At 43.4% G+C, this 20,876-nt stretch overlaps 7 protein-coding genes across 12 annotated transcripts; 3 read left to right on the top strand and 4 right to left on the bottom strand.

The window, feature by feature from the left end:
* The first annotated feature begins 139 nt into the window (after positions 1-139).
* On the top strand, positions 140-850 carry LOC131264046 (uncharacterized). The gene is made up of 4 exons (XM_058266336.1): positions 140-199; positions 268-332; positions 394-616; positions 680-850. The coding sequence occupies exons 1-4, from the start codon at positions 140-142 to the stop codon at positions 848-850; spliced, it is 519 nt and encodes a 172-aa protein (XP_058122319.1).
* LOC131263569 (leukotriene A-4 hydrolase) lies at positions 472-3,660 on the bottom strand. 2 transcript variants are annotated; one of them, XM_058265787.1, is made up of 8 exons: positions 3,602-3,660; positions 3,222-3,299; positions 3,008-3,123; positions 2,607-2,933; positions 2,393-2,544; positions 1,914-2,319; positions 1,507-1,838; positions 473-1,435 (listed from the first exon to the last, which is right to left on the bottom strand). In XM_058265787.1, exons 2-8 carry the CDS (start codon positions 3,262-3,264, stop codon positions 955-957), a joined length of 1,857 nt encoding a protein of 618 aa, XP_058121770.1. In that variant the 5' UTR covers positions 3,265-3,299; positions 3,602-3,660; the 3' UTR covers positions 473-954. The 2 variants fall into 2 exon arrangements, with proteins under 2 accessions (XP_058121769.1, XP_058121770.1); XM_058265786.1 differs by lacking the exon at positions 3,602-3,660 and having other exon boundaries at positions 472-1,435; positions 3,222-3,354.
* A 108-nt stretch (positions 3,661-3,768) lies between these two features.
* On the top strand, positions 3,769-4,713 carry LOC131263577 (large ribosomal subunit protein uL13m). The gene is made up of 5 exons (XM_058265799.1): positions 3,769-3,785; positions 3,866-3,907; positions 3,993-4,116; positions 4,182-4,336; positions 4,407-4,713. The coding sequence occupies exons 2-5, from the start codon at positions 3,884-3,886 to the stop codon at positions 4,638-4,640; spliced, it is 537 nt and encodes a 178-aa protein (XP_058121782.1). The 5' UTR covers positions 3,769-3,785; positions 3,866-3,883; the 3' UTR covers positions 4,641-4,713.
* LOC131263578 (selenoprotein BthD-like) lies at positions 4,708-5,645 on the bottom strand. Of its 2 annotated transcripts, XM_058265801.1 has the most exons (3): positions 5,620-5,645; positions 5,364-5,536; positions 4,708-5,291 (listed from the first exon to the last, which is right to left on the bottom strand). In XM_058265801.1, exons 2-3 carry the CDS (start codon positions 5,406-5,408, stop codon positions 4,929-4,931), a joined length of 408 nt encoding a protein of 135 aa, XP_058121784.1. In that variant the 5' UTR covers positions 5,409-5,536; positions 5,620-5,645; the 3' UTR covers positions 4,708-4,928. The 2 variants fall into 2 exon arrangements, with proteins under 2 accessions (XP_058121784.1, XP_058121783.1); XM_058265800.1 differs by lacking the exon at positions 5,620-5,645 and having other exon boundaries at positions 5,364-5,564.
* A 255-nt stretch (positions 5,646-5,900) lies between these two features.
* LOC131263574 (uncharacterized) lies at positions 5,901-9,458 on the bottom strand. 3 transcript variants are annotated; one of them, XM_058265793.1, is made up of 5 exons: positions 9,324-9,458; positions 8,858-9,162; positions 7,553-8,169; positions 6,413-6,573; positions 5,901-6,341 (listed from the first exon to the last, which is right to left on the bottom strand). In XM_058265793.1, the coding sequence occupies exons 3-5, from the start codon at positions 8,059-8,061 to the stop codon at positions 6,292-6,294; spliced, it is 720 nt and encodes a 239-aa protein (XP_058121776.1). In that variant the 5' UTR covers positions 8,062-8,169; positions 8,858-9,162; positions 9,324-9,458; the 3' UTR covers positions 5,901-6,291. The 3 variants fall into 3 exon arrangements, with proteins under 3 accessions (XP_058121776.1, XP_058121778.1, XP_058121777.1); XM_058265795.1 differs by having other exon boundaries at positions 8,863-9,162; XM_058265794.1 differs by having other exon boundaries at positions 9,237-9,376.
* A 378-nt stretch (positions 9,459-9,836) lies between these two features.
* Positions 9,837-17,958, bottom strand: LOC131263567 (X-ray repair cross-complementing protein 5). 2 transcript variants are annotated; one of them, XM_058265784.1, is made up of 4 exons: positions 17,671-17,958; positions 14,175-14,291; positions 11,732-12,842; positions 9,837-11,657 (listed from the first exon to the last, which is right to left on the bottom strand). In XM_058265784.1, the coding sequence occupies exons 1-4, from the start codon at positions 17,686-17,688 to the stop codon at positions 10,723-10,725; spliced, it is 2,181 nt and encodes a 726-aa protein (XP_058121767.1). In that variant the 5' UTR covers positions 17,689-17,958; the 3' UTR covers positions 9,837-10,722. The 2 variants fall into 2 exon arrangements, with proteins under 2 accessions (XP_058121767.1, XP_058121768.1); XM_058265785.1 differs by lacking the exon at positions 14,175-14,291.
* A 185-nt stretch (positions 17,959-18,143) lies between these two features.
* LOC131264044 (uncharacterized) lies at positions 18,144-20,340 on the top strand. Its single transcript, XM_058266333.1, has 2 exons — positions 18,144-20,135; positions 20,202-20,340. The coding sequence occupies exons 1-2, from the start codon at positions 18,144-18,146 to the stop codon at positions 20,292-20,294; spliced, it is 2,085 nt and encodes a 694-aa protein (XP_058122316.1). The 3' UTR covers positions 20,295-20,340.
* Positions 20,341-20,876: the final 536 nt, after the last annotated feature.

Here is a 20,876-nt window from a genome sequence, read left to right as displayed (position 1 = left end):
GAAACCAGTCCTAGGTTAGAACTGCAACTGAAGGTTTTATCAAGACCGCACGAGACGATGAAATTAATAAAATATTTTTGAACGCAGTTAGAAGTTGCCCGTTTGAATCGTCACTGTTTTGAACGTCTCCCGAAGAACCATGCAGACAGGCGCCGAATTTGTGCTTTCACCCGTTGGGGTGACAAAGATTGTATCACTAGTGAGAATTCTTTTCTTTAAAGCCCACCTTCCAGTTAGCATGATACGTGTTTTCTTTATTTTTTAAAGCTTTGTATGATCGTTGGAGGAATGATTTTCATCACAGCCGGGGATTGTGTAGAGTCAAGGTTTTGGTGCGTATTTAAAGCAACATCAGTTTCAAAAAGGATTTTACAATTACGAACAATCTTGCAGGACTGTAAGCTATATTACGATCACAACCGGGAGTGCAGTTCTAACGATGTTCTCGTACACCACGTTTGCGCTCAATCTTGTTAAAACGGAACCGGGCCTCAAAACGCAGCATATCACGGTGTTGGCCATCTCCTACGCGGTGTTCTTTTTTCTCCTGATCTCATCCATCATAACGATGACACAATGTACACACTCAGTGCAAGTCATTCAAAAGATACCGGAGGTAGGTTTAACGTGGTTAACGACATAGTACACCACAATTTCTAGTTTCCATGTAACTTTTTAGCCCCTTACAATGCTTGCCGCAGTGCTGCTAGCAATCAGTGGAACGGTTTTATTTCTACGTTGGAGAGCTACGGTGCAGACGGAAGATTTACAGCAGCACAGTCAGGAATTGGAGCCTACTGAAACCCACGCTAGCAATCCAACACCAGGACGAAAGTCAGTGATGGTTTAAGGAACATCGATACGATATTAGCGATAATTAATCTCACTTTATCTTTGAAAAGTTTATTTAAACATTTAAACATTTATCGAATACGACTCGAACAGACATGGTTTCTACTCGGTATCAGCCCCATTCGAAAGACCCAAATCCTTTGCCACAGTGTAGGCACAGACAGTCATCATCTGGTCCTTCACGCGGTTGTAGTTGTCCACGGCAATCGGCTTCGCCGTCGGCCACCCTGCGAGCTCCTTGTAGATTGGACGAACAAACTTCATCCGGAAGTTGCTGTTCAGGAAGGCAAGAATTTCATCCATTTTGTCCATCAGGCGGGCACGGATGTAGAGGCGCACGAGGCGGAACCGGAGTTCGGCATTTTTCGTCGAACTCAACCCGTACGTGTCCGCCAGCAGGGCAATCTTCTCCGCCGACAAATCGACGATCGTTTTCTTCTCCAGCAGCTGGGCAAGGAATTCGATCATTTGTACGCTGACGAGGGATTGCTTCAGGAGCGGCGAGGCTTTGATGGTTTCCAGATCGTTCTCTGCCCACAAAGCGGCATGTGCCAAGCAGGCTTCCAACATTGATCGATCGTAGCTAAAAAGGATAGTTGTTGATGTGTGGTTTTTTAAATTATTTAAAAAATACGCGAGACTGCTTTTACTTACTTCGGTATGACCGGTGGCATTCCCTCGCCAAACAACCACGTGTCCCAGTTGATACGCTCGAGTAGCACTTCATTTTTCGGATCCTCACGGAACCAATCGTACAGCATCTGCTTGAAGTCGTTTGTGAGCACCGATTGATACTTGAATCGGTTCAAATACGCTCGAAAGAATGGTTCAAACTTCTCCGGTCCGCCCAGCAGATCCTCCAGATAGCGTAGAAATGTTGAGCCCTTAATGTAAGGCACGGTCGAAAAGGCATCGTCCGGCCCACACTCCGAAAGGTCCACGACCAATTTCGTCAGCTCGGGCGTGTCGGCTAGCTGGGTTTTAATCTGCAAAAACAGATACATATATTTGATTTTTGAAAATTCGAAACATAACCTTTGATAAATATTGATTAAACTTACACAATCCGACAGTTCGCTCAAACCGTGCAGAGCGTGAAAATCGCGCGAAGCGTTCCCCGCTAGTCGGCCGACAATTTTTCCCTCCACGAACACGGTGAAGCCTTCGTTCAGCCAGAAGTGCTCAAAGTTTTTGTTCGTCACCAAATTACCCGTCCAGCTGTGGGCGATTTCATGCGCCACTACCGTGGCTAGCGACTTATCGCCCGCCAGCAGCGTCGGAGTGACGAATGTGAGGCACGGATTTTCCATGCCACCAAAGGGGAAGCTCGGCGGCATTACCAGCAGATCGTACCGCTCCCATACGTACGGGCCACAGATTTCTTCCGCTTTGGCAAGAAACTCGGCGGTCTGGGAAAACTCTTCGGCCGACTCTTCAATCTGCTCCTGTTCCGCCCAAACGCTTGAGCTGATGGAAATATTTCGTAATGAAAGTTAAAGTAGGCTGTTATTCCGGTTATGATCGCTATGACGTCACTTACATCGGACCAATGGGCTTCGATACCAGTGCACCTACTACGATCGCTAGCAAATAGCTTGGAATGGGTGTTTTTTGCTGGAACTTCGAAATCCCTGGTTCGGAATCGACTTTAATCGCGCTCATAAGTCCGGTGACCTCAGTTGGATGATGAAGCTAGATCAGACAATAAATTAGAATAGAGAACCACCAAGCGTACACTTCTTATAACTACTTACTGTTGCATTGTAGGTAAATTTAACAGCCGGTGTATCTTGACATGGCAATATCGATCTGGCATGAATCGCCTGACACTGGCTGAATAGATACGGATGCTTTTTCCCAAAAGTTTGTTCTGGTGTTAACCACTGTAGAGCGCTAGCCTTCGGCGACGTTTCGTAGGCAATCACCAACGTTAGCTCTCCGCTAGTTTTGGTCGGCAAGTAGATGGTCAACTTTGTTCCAATATTATCCACCGTGCCACCCACATCCCAGTCCAGCGGTGCCTCACCAGCGGACGTTTTGACAGCAATGGAAGATATGGTAATATCGCTGACATCGAGGAACTTTGTGTGAAGAATAATGGATGAATTAGTGATCGTTGTGATCAGAGTTTCTCTTTTGCGTGCGGCATTCATACAATTTCCTGCAGGTCTGATTTCAACAATTTAAAGTGCAGAGTCGCCGTGCCGGAGATCGTGCTCTTATCGAAGTTGACCGTCCAATCCAAATCCACATGTCGTATGATAAGCTCGTCTATAATTAATGAGAAGGGAGTGCGTTTGATAGCAGATAGCAACGGTGAAATACAATGAGCATTTTATGAGACAAGCAACCGTTTTGAGCATACTTACGAGCGTTTGAGTAGGAGCTGGGATCTAGTGGGCTTAGACGCATGGTGGTAATAGAGCTCTTCGAAGCTAGCAACAGTACTGCAATTGAACCAGCGAACAGCAACGATATTGAACGTTGGGCTAGATTAGACATGATTGCCATAATTGGTTTTCAAAAAGCGTGCTAGAACCTATTCAAAAAGTGCATAACACCACATCGACAATGCACTGTAATCCATGAGATCACCAGAGACTTCGTCAGCACAAACGTTGACACATCGCTTGAGAACCGGTTTGACGACCCACGCGATTTGGTGTGTTGGAATTGTTTAATTGTCCACACAATTTGATTGTTTATCCAACAAAACACGTACATATCGGAGATTGAACGAACTACCTACCTTCAACAACGAAACTACGCGCAAAGAGTACACCTTACTCGGAGGAGAAGCAATTGAAGACTAAAATAGAAATTAGGAGGAGGGACAGTTAACACTTCAACAACTTTGCCGTTTCTAAAGGGTTGGAGGGGGGAAAACGTCAGTGCGTTGTTTTGGTTCGGTGTTTTCGGTGCACGCTGAAGGGGTAAAACATTTGTTTTAACAATTTTTCTCGCAATTTAGTGTTATATACAGTTTACTCAGCTTATAGTTAATCTATTTTAGCCCATACAACCGCCAAGAATGTCAGCTACACAGCGAGTACAGGTAATATATAGCGTTTCATGGAGAATATGCCATACCTCGGATGTGACCGGCATGTTATGAAACCAGGTGCTCTTCAATTTTTCAGCAATGGGCAACGTTTGCAAGAGCATGGCACATATTCGACTGCACCTGGCAAAACCCTTTCGAGGCAGCATCATTGATAAGAAAACATTTAATGGGGCTGCACAAACCCATTTACCACCCTATGAGTAAGTGCTGGTTTTTTTTCGGGTAGTTCAGCATACGTGGGAAACATTGAACACTTCTTTTCTAGATGATTGCGGTGATCATGTTGTCGTCGTCAATACTTCCGAGATCGCCCTTCCCGGAGATGAATGGAAAAAGCGGGCTTACTTTCACCACACTGGGTATGCTGGGGGAGCGAGCTGGACTCTTGCGTGGCAACTTCACGAAAAAGATCCTACGATGGTATACTCACTGATAATTCTTCCGCTTTACTTGTTTCTAATGCTTTGTTGTTTCCCTGATTTCATCATAGATAATGAAAAAAGCCATTTATCGAGCAATGAAAGGCAATCTTCAGCGTCGCCATACCATGCAGAGGCTACATTTGTTCAAGGACAGCGACGTGCCGAAGGAAATCTTGGAAAATGTCACCAACCACATACGCCAACCTCGCCGTGTTCCGGAACGGTTGGATCTCATCGATCCAAAGCTTGTGCAAGAATTTCCCAAGCTCATGGACTATCCAAAGGATTACATTCTCCGATGAACGCATTTCAACCATGCTCACGATAACGTAGTGATGATAGTCGGCAAATAATAACAACCAGTTAATTATTACCTGAGTGTATTTCGTGTATTTGTACTTTCTCACGGACGACCAGTTTGTAAATACCACAATTTATTACACCTACCTCTTGGCTGCATGCAAAACTTTAGACACTAGAGTCCATTTAAGGTTTTCTCCAGCCTCATCACACGGCATAGCGGGCCCAAAGGTAGTGCATAAGTTGTTGCACGTACAAATGACCTATCCAGTTGGCGTTAGGGACGCAACTTATTTCAACGCCTTCAGGACGTCGTCGAGGATGCTTTTCACGTCCGGGAATTTGTCCTTTCTTGGCGGCCCCTTAGGCAGCCCAGACCAAACCAGCACCTGTTTACCATCCCTCTCCTTGGCGATGGCAATCTCGAATGAACCACGACGCGGCTTACCACTTTCATTCAGAACAAGCTGGAAGTTCTGCTCCGGCGCAAGCTCACACAGTTCCGAATGGACCTCTGTCGCCTTGCGCTTGAACACGGATCATGATTTGCAGTGCTCAATGAACACGAAGGGCCCACCACCACCGACGTCTTGACTCTGCTTACGATCGTTTGTTTCATCTGCAGTTTCTTCTTTCGCCTTCTTTGCCAAAGTCTGGAAAAAAGTGGAGTGCAAAAAATATCACAAAGAATGGAAAGAACATAATCACAATCAGTCGTTACCTACATCTGTGGACTTGGCCGCAGCTGTACGTTTGCGACGAGGCGGCATCGCTATGTTTCCTCGAACTGGTTTTTTTTGCGTCTTGATCTAGTTTAGCTACGCACTTCCTTCAAGGACGCACAGCACTAGCTGTTCTCTAGTTTTTTTCGGTTTATACACTTGTAACCACAGCAGGCCTAATAATGTTTGCGAAATTGTGATGGGGTTGGAGTAAAACCATTAAAATTAAGATATTTATGATGAAAAGAGCCCTACTCACGTTCCTCAACCTTTCAGGAAGGATACGATAGTTGAATAGTTTGTGGTGCGAAATATCTGATCAACACTCATTAGGCACGTGCCTAAAACGCGCGAAACGTTTCATCGATCTTTGGGTTTCATCGATGAAGTATGGTTTACTCTTGTTTATAGTTGTTACTGCAAAACTGAATCACTTCAAATGGTTTGCAGAAAAGTGAATAACCAAAAAAGGACCGCAAAGTGCGTTCGATGCTGGTACAGATTCGGTAATATAAGACTAAAAGAAAATGAAGATTATACAAGCGCAAACATCGTGTAAATTTATTGCTTTCGTTTCCATTGCATTCAAGGTTTGCTGGGGTTCCATTAACTACTACGCGAAATACATAAAATATACAATATTTTGTGCCTGGTTTAAAGTAATCAAAGAGAGGTTTTCGCAGCGTAGTGCATTTACCGTAAAGTAGAAGCAAAAAATATACAAATACTAGACTAGTGTTATGAGTGCTAAAGCATAGAGAAAGATGCAAGTTTGTTGTCCAGCCTTTCTGTTATAATGGGCTGTTGCTCTTGTGTGTGTTTTAAAAGTTTGCATTAATAACCTGTGATAAGATAATCGTCATCACAATCGGACTGTGATGGTTAACAGTAAGTTTGACCACATATATTGACCACGTTTTTCCCCCATTCGTTACCGCTGAGCTGGAGATAGGGATAGTGCACTCCTCGTCAGGATGCCACCTGCAAGTGGTACGAAAAAAAAAATAAAACAGCGTGTTCGCTATCCAATAGAGATAAGAATACAGACGTACCAGTAATACTATCATCACTGTCCACCACAATGCCCAGATATGTTGCGAGACCTCCAATGACCAGCACCAGAATGAAGATCACTATTAGCAGAACCTTCTCCCGAGGGGTATACTCTCGGCGGCACCGGCAAGACCAGGTCCAGTACTGCTCCCGTATGACGCTGCAATCGAAGCGAGGGAAGTTAGTGAGTTGTGATAATAACAATAAATGAGTCACCTAACGGTTTTTGTGGACAAACATAAGCCACAAACATCCCAGCTGGACTGGATGTGTTCGATAACGAATCGAGGAGCATTTTGGTAACAAAAAAAAAAAGTGAAATGATAACTTCAGATTGTAGGTTGTTTAAATGATTGATTGCAGGTGTGAATCATGTTGATGAACAATGCTGAGCAGAAAGGCTTGAATCAAGAAAAACAAACGATTCTTATTACGATCAAATCACAGTGCGTTTACAGTAAAATGAGATTAAAAACGATAGCACCAAACTGTATCTAACCACGAGGTATTACTAATCTGTAAGGATATATGCTTTTCACCATCTGGTGCTTCTTGCTTCCTACTCCAAACACCATGTATGTATGTTATCAAATTATGGCCCAGACCATTTGATAATGTGTTATGGCCCTTCAAAAAGTCTTTCCGTTTTATTGAATTGAGCGATTATCAGTTTGTCCAGTCATGCCCGGGGAAACCCTAGAGAATCTACTCATTGTTTTATCTGTGTTATTTGTGATATAACATTGTTTTATCTGTGATCTTGTTTTATCTTAGAATTGTTTGATCTGTATATTTTGACTATGAGATCAATAAACTTTGAATCTGTGTTTCATAAAATAGTTTCCATTTCCTATTACTTTTTCAATATTTTTTTTTCAAAATTTCATATATTGCTTTCCAAATGAAAATACTGAATAAATTACATGTTTGCGCTCGGTTTCACCATATTTCGCACCTGGCTCAAATTAGTGCCTTCCGATAAAGCAGACTTAAGGCTTATCGCGGACTTTATTACTTTGCACTATCACTATCCGATCGAAGCGCTGAAATACGCCAAAGATTGGGCGGGTTGGAATGTTGGGACAAATAATGGGTAGTATTTTTTACACATTCACATACAGTTTCTCGCGTGTACCTACCTCGGTTGCGTGCTGGACATGTTTATCATTGTGGCACCAGAGTCGTTGGTGAAGGCAGGATTGACGATACCATCCTCAAGCCTCGTTCCTCGACTCCCGGGTCGTTCCGGTAGTTCGTATTCCGTTTGCAGCTGCCCCTGTTCGATGAAGTACACCTTGCTGGCCCGTTCCTGATTCGAACCATCGTTCGAGTTGTCGTTACTTCCGTTTCCGTTGAGCGCCCGCGCTGCCCCACTCAGCACCGGATAGGTCCGGCTGGCAACGATCGGACTCTGGAACGGGGTGCTGTACGCCGATGGTGGGCTGCCGACGTCGATCGGCAGCTTCGATCGTACCGTTGCGTACCGCGACCGATCGCTGAGGTTGGACGCGGACGGTGAGGGTGTGAGTTTGCCATCGTCGTTACCTTCCCGGGCACCACCGGGATCACCATTCACCGTACCATTTCCCGGCTGGCTCTGTGGGTTGCTGATGAACGACAACGAGAGGCTGTTGCGCAAAAATTGCATCACCTCGCGCTTGTTTGGTGTATCTCTCGCACTACCGAGCACGCACTACTGCGAGTAATGCCGGTTTTTCGACGGTGATGCGGCCTGATTGGCAGCTAGTGAACTGACCTAAAGGACCAGAGAATCGTTTGAGCGAATCCCATACGTGGTTGTGTCGGCAGGGTTGGAACAAGATCTGTGTGAAGCGACTACTCCTAGAACCCCCTGTTTCGTGTATTTCGCACGAAAGGGTGCAGAGGCCAACGGGGTTTCGACTTTTGCGATAACGCTCACGGGCGATGATTTCCTTATTCGGGGTTTGCTGCATGATAAGATATAGATAATCGGCGGCGATTGCTAACCTTGCGGACCCGTGTTCGGTGATCGTACGGAACCGGAATTATTTTCAACATCAAACCACGGCCTACCGCGATGACGAGTGGAAAGTATAAATTGATTTTTGCTAATGCGCACAATGCATACTAACATCAACCGACGAAAGAAAGCCGATGCGAAGCATGGCGAAACAATGTACGGTCTTATCAGGACAATGCACCAGAGCTCGCGGTCACTACCGGTGGAGTGTGTCCATGTGTCACAAGTTAAACCTAAAGTTATCATGCTGACCACTGACTGAACTGTAATTTCATCGGAAAAATTGAGGCGCCGTCGGACATAGCTGAACTGAAAATACCGCCTACAAGCCATACATTCCCGTTGGATTAATCATCCTCTTGCCATCATTCACTTCCGCCACGGATAAGATTCCGATAATCCCAAAGCCAGCGCTAAGCAAAAATAAAAAATTAGTACATGCCTCACTTGTGTCTGATCGGCTCCGTTGTTGTTTCCCAGCGCAAGGGTTTCTGCTGACACATTTTACTATTTTAGTTTTTTTGTTTTACTCCTTTTTGTCAACCTTCTACTAAACCGCTACTACCCGCGATCACGAGCGTCCATCTGGAACGACCGGGAAGACAACACTGCAGTCTGCGACGTCCTGTAACAAAGCCATGCGCCACAGCCACCACGCAACACAGATAATCAATTGCTCGGTCCTGTAATCAGCTACAAGGCGGGCCCTTCCCCCGAGTCGCCGCATGGTTGAAAGGAACACCAGAACTGGAGGAAGAAGAAAAACGCGAGTAATGTTATCGCTATTATTAAAACCCTTATGAAGACGGCGACACTACTACCATCAACCCTACATAGCCGGTGTGTGATCAAGCTTCTTGTTTGTTTGGTCTCCGGTTTGAATGTTATGCTTTTTAACAAATGTTTACCAGCTTCCTTCCATGCTGGGGAATCCGATGCACACTCACTCAAACCAACTAACACGTGTACACTTTGTTGTCCTTCTTGGCCATTATCTCAAGATTTCCTCTTGTGACTGATGAACCTTTTCATGTGACGCCGGTCGTCACCGCGGTTTCAAACGGCGCACCTGATCGAACGAAACTGCTCCAGGTCACATGAAGCGGATGATGCACTTGTAACCGGCTGTATGGAGACAGTGAGAGAGATATGGACGAGCACCCCTGCAGAGTCGAGAGGAAATAAAATCCCATCCCATTTCCGTTGCGCTATCTCTTATCTTTTTTCGGTTGAACAAGAAAAAAGACAAGAAAAAGACTCCACTAGGCCGATATCAGCGTGTTTCTCGGATGATCTCCCCTGGATACGACCGTTTTGTGGCCGTATGATGCTGCAATGCTGCTACTGATAAATTCATCTACCGGTGTTAAGCCATATCCTTGATACAGCAAAAGAAAGACGTTTCGCTAGCGTAATGCGTTATCAAACAAGCTGTGGTTGGTTTTATTTTCGTCTTTACTAGGTCCTGGGTTATCCATTGATTATTACGCTTTGACTTGAACGTTGAAGAAAAGTACCGCATCATGATGAGAGTATAAAAATAAACACCCTTCCTTCCATTCTTTGTAATGATAACAGCAACATCGGATTGTTTGATCAATCGCATTTTTATGCCCTTGCCTTAGTTCAATGCATCTAACAAATTTGAACTTACACCAATTATTTGTCTTCGGAGCTGGTTATTAAAATTAAAGTATCTCAAGCTTACTGCTTTACCTAGTACCTAACAAATAAAATTGGCTGAATACCTGTTTTTTGTCTTCTGCAAACTACTTTTAAGTGCACAAATTGATTCTGGTTCCTCTTGTCTCGTTAAAAAAAAAAAAAAAATCACTAGCTATCGAATGGCAAATATTCGATCCACTTAGACTGCTTCGGAAACATCTGTTGCCCACTTCAAGCACATTTTATTGCGAATGCCGCATAGCGGAAAGAGCCACGCAAGACAAACCACCCTAGCGAACGAATATAGATCTTTTAATGTGCATTGTTTTACATTATACGTGGATATACTAAATATACAAAGTTTGTTTGTAGATCTTTTTATTGTAAATTAACTAAATCTCATTCGTTATTTGGATCAATCATGACCTAATTAACTTATACAAAAAAAAGTATTCGCTTAAAGTTAGTTTCGACAGATGGTTCTTTAAACACTAGTTTGCAGCAAACGGCAATTTCGTAATACTGGTCGAATTCCAGAAAATCCTATTTTTTTATTTGTATCCGCTTTGGAATTAGGAAAGTGCAGAGAATCTATTTAATATGAATTCTCAAATTCCGTTGTTTTCAATATTTCTTCCGCTATTACTCATTCAGTTCATCAAAAAGAAAATCTGCATCAATATCATCCCTATCTGTAGTATCATCAGCAGCCTTTCTGGTCTGCACGGACGCTCGGTAAAAGTCTTCAGCCTGTTCTACACTGACCGTGCTCATGTCACTTTCACTGGTATTAATTAAACCTAGTCTTTCGGCTACTATAACATTATTCCAAAAGTCCTCTTTATGCCGAGCAAGCAGGGTTCTCTTAAAATCTTCCATCCATTCGTTGTACCGGTAGGGACCCAATTTCTGTGCCTCACCACGATACATCATCAGTGCGGCTATCACCTTGTCTCCTGGTGGACGCATTGAAGCAAACAGTAGCTCGTGCACCACGTTTTGCATCTGCGTGGCCACAGTGGCAAATTTTTCACCGCGACGAAGCAGCAGGGCAAAATCTTCAGCCGGTGTAACGGTACCCACGGCAACGAGGGTTCTCCGATCAGCACCGGACAAAAGATCATCTTCCTCCATCCCAAGCCCACTGTCGATCGTTTCACTGGTGGACGGTTCATTGCCTAGTTTAATTTTAGCCATACGTTGTAGCCAATTATTAGATGCTTTTGGCTGTATCTCCTTCAATTCAAATAATTGTTTCATTTCGTTCAATGAGGCGAACGAACGTTGCGCAACCTTTTTGGGGACATTAATTAACGCTTTCAGCTCTTCATCCATACAGGGTAAGGATGTGTCTCTGGGATGCGTAGCCCGGTGGGCAACGGAGCGATAAACGTGTTGTTGAGTAGGGTTGAAAGTTTTTTGCATCGCAAATGCCTCACGCGAACCGCCATCGTCATTATCAATTCCATCCATCAGGTTCATACTATCGATCAGATGATCGACAGCGTCGTACTGCTCGGGTGTTGGTTTATGTTTTCCAGTTGACAATGGCGGGAATTTCAGGAGGCTCATTTCATCTGAAAGAAAAAATCAGAAATATCAACAGAATGTAAAAGGGAGGTAATGTTACTTCGTGTAAAAGGAGACCTACCTTGAAAAATTAGCTCCAGCATCACAAGGCAAGGATGTTTTTTCTTATATGATGGTATTAAGGCGTGCAGGCGCGGTTTTGTATCCTTTCGGTATACTTTAGAGGCAATCATAATCACTTGCATTTCAATCATTGCCGTCACAAGTGCAGACAGTTTGTGTGCCGATGCAGTGCAACCTTTTTTCGCTATCACTACGTAGGTTCCCTTCCCGCACAAATGCTCCTCGAAAATATTGCTGGCCGCGGTAAAACCCAAACAATCCAACCGACTCTCTCCAGATTTGTACTCTATGTCGATCGTGCTATCGTACGGCACAACCGTGGAGCCATACACGTACCCAACGATCAATTCGGCGGTACTCGTATCAATAGGTTTATCGTTTAAAAAGTATTCTATCTTCAACTGGACCTTCGATGACGATCCATCGATGTTGTCCACCTTAAACGGCCCAACGCCCTTCTGCTCACTGATCTGCAGGTATGCCGAAATATTAAGCTTTATCTTTGTCCCGATCAGCAATACACTGTTCCATGGTGTCGGCCGAACGGATTTTGGCTCAAAAAATGCAAACCTTTCCTTGGCCCAGTTTAAATCGGCCAACGTACCCTCTAAGTCGTGTACAATGCGCTCTATCTGCAATTCATTGTGACGTCGTGCTTCAGTTTTACTTTGCTCATCATCGAACGTCCCGGATGAAGTAAAAATTGCCCCATCACCGGTCGCCGAATGATGCACGTGATTCGAAATGACATGAAACCTACAGTTCGCCTCCCGCAGGGTGTCCGTCACCCGTTCCAACTGTTCGCGATCGGCGTCGGCCCTCGTGTGGAGAGGAGATATAAGAATTATATTGGAATTTAAAATTTTTTTTCCCAACGCCCCCGAGCGAAGATAGTTTGTCCCTACTATTAGAGCATCGAACCAGTTAGCTTCTTTGGTGCTCCTTGTAATTTTGTTTTCTAAGGTGCGCAATATCGACCAATTGGGTGGCTTTAACTCAAACGCTTCACAAATATGCTCGTAACCGCCAGACTCGTCGTTCAGCTGGTTGCTGGTTTCTTCTGTTCCCATCAGTACGACTCCGACCTGGTCATGGGGTGCACTGAAAATCTGAAATCAAATTAAAAAATGTCATTTGCGATGGGTTTCATTTTTGCATTTTTGGTGTAAAAAAGTTTTGAATTTGACATAGATTACTAATTATAAGAGTTGGTAAGGTTTATAGAATTTAGTGAAATGAATTTTTTTTTAATCCTTTTTTTATTATAAATCTTCTGTCTACCAACCAGTATGCCTGCTGCTGCATTTGGAAAAAAATCCAAACCAACAGTCTCGCAACATAAAAACAGAATTAGCGTTTTCATGATCGGTCCTGTTGCGCTTTGTTTTCGATATGCAGTCACTAACTTGCCACGGATGTTTAGTATTTTCAGTTTGTCCACAAATATGATATATTAAAAAAATAACTAAAGGCCGCTCCACACGCTCCGTTTTTCACAACGTTTTACCTGCGCAGTTCAAAACGTTGCAGGTAAAAGGTTGCGTGTGGACAGGAAAACTGCATAATTTTGAGCTTGACGAGACACGCTTTCCAGACTGCACCGTCGCGTAACGCGACGTCGCCTGACAGGCGCTGAACTCCGTGCAAAAAAAAATCTAGCGCGATTCGCGCGACATCGCGCAAAGTTTTTTTTTATATGGAGTTCAGCTCCTGTCAGGCGACGTCGCGCTGTAGTGTGGACCCCGAGGGAGAATTGCAGTTGCGGCGATATCTGAGCAAAATTGCTTTGAAAACCGCGCAAACTTCAAGACTCAACCGGGCTGTACGAATATGTCGATGGATATTGATGCTTTGTTCAAAGTGTTCAGGGGAAATTTGTTCAATTTTTGATAGTTTTTGCTAATCACGCGACAATGGCTGACCTTCGGCAATGTTTTCGAGAATTTCTAACGCAATTTAATATCGTTTGGCGTGTAATATCGATTGATTATATTAACATGCAGAACAAGGGAGAAGCCTACGAAAAATTAGTGGAAAAATACAAGGAAATTGAAAAAGTCCATTCTCAAGTTGATTCACCAGTCATTAAGGTTCATAGTGTAATTCATAAAATAAACTGGTATAGGAAAAGTCCCGCCGGTTCTTCTGAGATATTCCAATCTTTTTTGTTTTTCAACAAACCAACAAGCAAAAGTTGACCACAGGACAACAACAATTGCACAATTGCAACGTCAGCAATTGAGTAAACCGACCTTAAGCGTATTTACTTTTGACAAAAAGGACCGAACAGCTGTTCCCATTACAATTTGACTAAAATTCCATATTTCATCTCCTAGATAGCTTTCACATAAAAACATGCATAGTGCAGCCCGTGTAACCGGACAAATGAGCTAGTAGTAATCAAAAAATGTACATATATACATTTATATTTTTTTACTTACCTTTGTCTGGACCAATAATGACAAAAGAATTTTGGACTTTTGTATAAACGTTTCTTTATCCTTGGAAGTTAATACTGCTGTGCTTCTTCCAACGTCCAAAATGATCATGCAGGCCAACTGTAAGTAACAGATCTCACGTATAACTTTAAATTCCCGCATTGTGCTTGCACTCGGATAACTGGTATTTAAATCGTTTAAAAACATCTTTATTGTATTAAATCTAATATCACTACGAGGGGTTTATGAACCGTTGGCTTTGGCGTTAATACAGGTACAGATGTTTTACTTATTAGCGTTGCTTCTGTTCCACGACGCCGTATTCCACAACGGTTATGAATTAACTGCGATACTAGAGAGCTCAGGCTAGGCATTTTATATAGCGATGGCTCATGCAACCATTTTGTCAAGAAAGTACTTGTTCCAAATTACGTTGTAAAATTTCAGGCTGCGGGTTAAACGATTATTTGTGTAACGCATTTGAATGTGTGGTAAACCCCTGGTCAGAGCTTTACGGAAACGCTTGGTTTACGTTTTTTTCCCATGGGAAAGAGAGGGCTGTCACCGATGAAGCATACCTTCCGTTTTCTATACTAAAAATAAAAAAATTTTGATTCTTGCCGCAGACTCTTGCGTTTTTTTTTATGTCAATACTAAATAGGGGTGGATGGGGTAATACGCACCCCTTGGCTCTTAACTGTTAATTTTATCACTGAATAGGATTCATAAAGGTTCAAACTAGTTACCAGTTCAGGAATGTTTGTTGTTTTTGCTAAGAAACACATATTTTTTTCAGTTTTGAAAAAGTTCAATTTTTGATCGATCTGCATCTCGTTGAGGCAAAACGCACCTTTGCTAGGGGTAATACGCACCACAACAAAGGGTGATATGCACCATAACAAAGGGGCAATACGCACAACAACAAAGAGGCAACATCCACTGTCAAATAAAGATAGTTTGTTTACAAACTGGTGCATTTTACCCCGACATACTGGGTGCATATGGCCCCGATTCATAGTTGAACACATTTTCAACCAAAATATGAGTAAATCTGCATACTTTCCGAAATTTTCATGAACAGTCTCAAGCACTGATTCTCAATTCACTAAATTTCGTATTCCTCGTGGGTAAATATCGGTTTTTGCACTTAATACTCGTTAGCGGAATGGTAAGTCACATAACAAAAACTGTCTGAGCTGAGAACGATTTTTTTTGCGTTTATTTTGCGTTTATTTCGCGTTTCTGTTGATGTAGAGCTATCAAACTCACAAGGTGACCATATTTCAGTTTGATCTTACAGGGTGACTACTTTTTACGTGTTGAAAACTCGTTTTTCAAGGGAAATGGGAAAGGGTGCGTATTTCCTCAGGGGTGCGTATTACCCCAGCCACCTCTATTGTTCCTAGTAGCTTTTGAGCTAAACATTTTTTTATTTATCGTTCCTAGTAGCTTTTGATTTTTAAAAGGTAAAGCAAGATGATTAAATACTGAATAGGTGACTTTTTTCTTCTTTCTTCTTTCGCTATGCGAGTCGGGGTATATCCTCCTACGCTAAGTCGAACGTTTGTTCCCTTAACCTGTGGTCACAGCTTTCCGCAACCGCATGCGGTTGCGTTTTTGATCTGTCAAACGAGCACAGCTTTTTGCCAAAAATAATACTTTAATGTTTGAATATACCACTTATATGAGCATACAATCTCATTAAAGTCTACTAGGAACAATATTTACTGTTGACATATAAAAACGCAAGAGTCTGCGGCAAGAATCAAACTCGTTTGATTTTTTAGTACAGAAACCGCAAGGTCTTGCGTCTGCGGTGACAGCCCATGACAGCTTCTATCTCTCCCATGGGAAAAAACGCAACCGCATGCGGTTGCGCAAAGCTGTGACCAGGGGTTTACTCGTAATCAGAGGCGTACCGACTCTGTCCGAACTCCTATGAAGGGGCTCGTCCTTTAGGACCGGCTATAAAAGCCATATGTCCACCCGCCGTGCACGGGAGGGATAATTCCTTCCGTTGTCAGGACACAAGAACTCGTGGTCCGCTTGATTGACTCAAGCAGTACGAGATGTGCGGCAGCTAGGATTTTTCTGACCTGAGCTCCAGCTCGGCGTGACCACGCGGTCGTGCCGTAACCTTACTTTTCCGCTAACCCTTTCAGGAAACTTGTGCACTGCTAACCTCCGCTCTGATTCACTACCGAACTGGAACTGAGGTGACTTTTTAGGAGGTATTTTTTTAGAAAATGGCGACCGTGGCTTTTGACAGCATGATGATAAACAGCATAGAATGTAAACAACTATGCAAGTAAGCAGAAGGTACGTGAAGTGAAACTTTGATTCATTTGGTCGAAAAATCGGTGACCCACGACGGCCGACGGCTTCTTAAACATTTGCCATGCGAACAAAATGAATGCAAATGAAGAATCGGTTTGTTTGGTACTCGAGCGAAGTTGTTTGTTCTAAGGACTTCTAAGGACGATTCCCGCCAAATTTGAGTATCAGCATACTGTCAAAAGCTATTTTTAGATTTTTTGCGGTCTAGACGTCAAAATGCTCTACATTCTGCTGCCTTATATAGTGTGTATTTACCTTGAGATAAAGTATTATTTGGGACAGAAAGGTCAATTTCGTTGAGACAATTCGTCCTAAAAACCGTCCTACGTGACACAAACATCGAGCAGTTTTGTATGGTGACTCACCATTGGTGAGTAGGACGAAGTAGAACGACTGCTCGAAAAACGTCCTACATTTATTTCATCCAAATACAAAAAAGTAGAACGTTTGTTCACGCGTAGGACGTTTTTAGGATGATATTTCGAGCTGCGTAGCGGGAAACTGTTCTTTTGACAGATGAGAAACGCAACCGCATGCAGATGCGTAAAGCTGTGACCAGCGGTTAGAGCAGCTTTGGCAAGGTTGCCATACAACCGCAAGTTTGCTACCGGTTGACAGCCGCAACAACTAGCTTGGAAAAATCTCCTGAACCCCTGGTCACAGCTTTGCGCAACCGCATGCGATTGCGTTTTTTTCCCATGGGAGAGATAGGAGCTGTCATGGGCTGTCACCGCAGACGCAAGACCTTGCGGTTTCTGTACTAAAAAATCAAACGAGTTTGATGCCTAGTAGACTTTAATGAGATTGTATGATCATATAAGTGGTATATTCAAACATTAAAGTATTATTTTTGGCAAAAAGCTGTGCTCGTTTGACAGATCAAGAACGCAACCGCATGCGGTTGCGCAAAGCTGTGACTACAGGTTGACAGATCAAAAACGCAACCGCATGCGGTTGCGGAAAGCTGTGACCACAGGTTGAGGGATTGGATCTCGCCACTATATGCTTGTATGGATGGATCAATTAACCGGTTGAACCTGGCAATTGTATGACTGCAAACTCTGTAAGGGGTGCATTATGCCTCACGTTTCCTTACTCTATTCTCACGGTTAGCTGTAAAAGTGCCTTAATACCAGGAAGAAGAAAAGTAGGAATCACTTACCCCCGTGGAACGCGACATATTTAGACCGATTTATTTCGTTTGCTGACCGAATTTCATTGGTGAGTAATGTGTGTGATGATGATTCAAAGCCATTGTTAATTCGTGATGATGCATCTGGATTTGTTTTGTATTCATGCGTAGCTTGCGTAGCATCATCAAGCTTTAAGCCGGGACCGATAGGTCAAGGTCGGTTTGAAAGTAAACCGAAACTTGGATGTGATGTAATTCACCGCTTTTATTACTTTCCTAGTAACTGTGCACAATCTATTACAATTAACTATTTCTGGGTGAACTGGTGAATAAGAACGAACACGTTATTTCAAGTTTGTACTTGCACATAGAATGACGCATTTGCTAACAATTGATGAAAAGTCATAGTTGTTTATACGATGTATTGAAAGATTGAAAGACTCACATTATTTGTGATTCAGAATTGGCGCCAAACTATAAGCGAAACTAAAGAAATAAACAAAATGTGTAACTTTTTGGAAGCCTGGATGCTGCCAGACGATAATTTCTATCCAATTTCTATGGTGAACCTCTTCATTCCCGACCAAAAACAAACGGTGATAGTAGTTTCTAGCACAGAACAAGTATTTTCGGTCGTAGTCAGTGATTTTGACGATGCAATTGGTGGAAAAACTGACCATTTCCCATTTGCCAAGTGCGATCCGGAGACGAACATCGGTGCAATATGCGGTTTAAAAAGTGTAGGGACGAATGTTGTTGTTGAAACAGCGAATGGAAAATTGATGATACACGATTATGTGGAAAACAAACTAGGCTGCATTGAAAGCTACTCCGAAATCAGGCCTACGGAACAGGGACCCGATAATCGTCGGCTGTTCGTTGTGAGTCAAAAGGAAGAACGGACCGTTTTGGAAGTCACGGACACAACGAATGGATTTTCTGCGTACAGCGTTTCGAAAAGTTACGTGATCGCTGCCGAATGCATTGATTCTCGAGCTAAATTTTCCCTTAGATGCTTCACCGTTAATGAAACAAATCAACGATTTTTGGGCGACTTTCTCGGTTTCTCCAAATTTACCAACGGCGAGGAAGTGATAGTGATTGCAATTTACAATCAACTTTTCTGGCTACAGCAACGCAGCGAAGGCGACTGCGATTTGATAACTGTGCGGTGTTTCTCTTCGAATGTGGTCGGATTTGAATTTTCCGAATGTTCCATCTGCTTGACGGTACTGCTTGAAGCTGGCGTTCTGGTCGTGTTTAATCAATCACTACATCCGGACACAGTGCTTGTCTCAAACTCCTTTGTGTATCTGCAAGCTCCGATCGAAGCCCATGCATTTGATAAAGCAAACAACTCGTTCCTCTATTCCAATGGGCTAACCACGCACCGTGTACGGTATCATTTTTCGGAGGAAACTAAACAGCTTGTAACCGAAACGGAGGATATTCCTGTCTGTGGCGTAGTAGCGATCACGTTGATAGAAAACAGAGAGATCGCACTGCTGCTAACGGAAAACCGTCAATTTTATACACTTCCATGTACTGGTAACAACCGGGATATTGGCCAAAACTCATCGAGAATGGTAACACTTCGCAAAGAAATGCGAGGCGTAACGAAACGGGTGACGAAAATACTTACGGATGAAGTTGAGTACGACAAGCGGCTGGGCCAGGCGATTCAGTACGAGCATTCCCATTTTAACGTTTTAGCCTTGTACCGTAACAAGGACGTATTTAGCAGGCTTTCACTTTTTGAGTTATCATTTCATCTGGAAATGCCGGCAACCCAATCAAACACAGTGTTGATAAATGGAAGCAGCAAGGAAGCTCCACTTGCCTTTGCCAGTGTAAAAATAAAGGTGAATCTGGGATTTTTCAATCTGTTGATGGAACAAAAACGTTGGACAGTTTGCTTGGAATACGATGAATTTGTTGCGATGTACCCGGTTCAAGAAACTTTCGACGCACAAGGTATGTTCCATGCGACGGTGTTTTTGTGCCAGAGCCAGCTCGCATCTGGTTTGCCAACGTTTCGGGCGTCCCTGTTTGCGTCAATACAAAACGGTGGTGGTAATCTACTGCTTAACATTCCGGTACCAACGAGTCCCTCCAAGCCGGAGAACGATGCTGGGCTTTTTATAAGAAAAATGGAAACAAAGACATCTGCACAAGAAACCCCCTCAGACTCGCAGAAACTTGTGCATCAAAACAATGCGCAAGCGGTTGAATGTATCGATAGGCGTATTCTTACTTACTGTATTCAGAATGACCATTCGAAGACGAAAGCAATAAGCTTTTCAAGCGCTCTCGAAAACAACAATATGGACACTTGGTCTGTGATCGCGAAGCCAGTCAGCGTTGGCTGGCAAAGGGAAAAGGAAGTGCTTTTCCTAAAAACCCACCATCCGGTGGCCCTTGATCTGGTGAAACGATTTTTGCTATCGTACGATGAGTACAGCGCTGAAATGAAGCAAAGGGAGGAGAAATTAAAGGTTCGTACTTAGTACTACTTACCGTTTTGTTGTCCCCACTGAACAGATTCTTTCTCTTATTCACAGGCAATGTTTTTGGAGCTACAGGATGTTACCACCCACGAGGCCATCGTCGGACTGTTTAAGAGATCTCGATGTAGCGACATAACTGTAGATTAAAAGAAGCATTTATCTTTTCCCAGTAACCACGGTTGAAATCGAAATCCTATTGCCTTTTTCTTTGAAAACCAACTGAGATAAACTTCCTGGAAAAGTCATAACATTACTGACAGCTGATTGTAGCAAACATAAACAAACCACCCACCTTGGCGTTGTGAATCGGTGTTGGTGTGTGGATACGGTACATGGTGCGCAATGCTGCAAAACCACTAGGCAGTTTCGGAGGAGAGCTATGCTGCATAAAACTCCATCATCGCTTCAGTCGTAGAGAGAGGCTTCAATTTCAACGAAGACTGCGTTTTCGTAATCTGGAGAATCATCTCCCAACTCGCGGCGAAGAACAAAGTAAGAATAGCTGCGAAAGAAAACAAACGTAGACACACTTGCTGTGGGTACTATGAATTAAACCAATTGTCTCACCACTCTGCTCTCGTGTATGGTGAAACGCGCGATGGTGGTAAAGTTTTCGGTTGGCAAAACCTCGTCATGGAAGTCGCCTGAAGGGTCGCGGTCACCGAGCGCCCTTTCGTCGCGGAGAGATGGATGGTTTTATTAAATGATGACTACTTTGATTAGCACGGA

Source organism: Anopheles coustani, chromosome 2, assembly GCF_943734705.1.
Source record: "Anopheles coustani chromosome 2, idAnoCousDA_361_x.2, whole genome shotgun sequence".
Classification (NCBI taxonomy): Eukaryota; Metazoa; Arthropoda; class Insecta; order Diptera; family Culicidae; genus Anopheles; species Anopheles coustani.
Note: the sequence above shows the minus strand (reverse complement) of the source record. Positions and strands in the feature narration are given on the sequence as shown.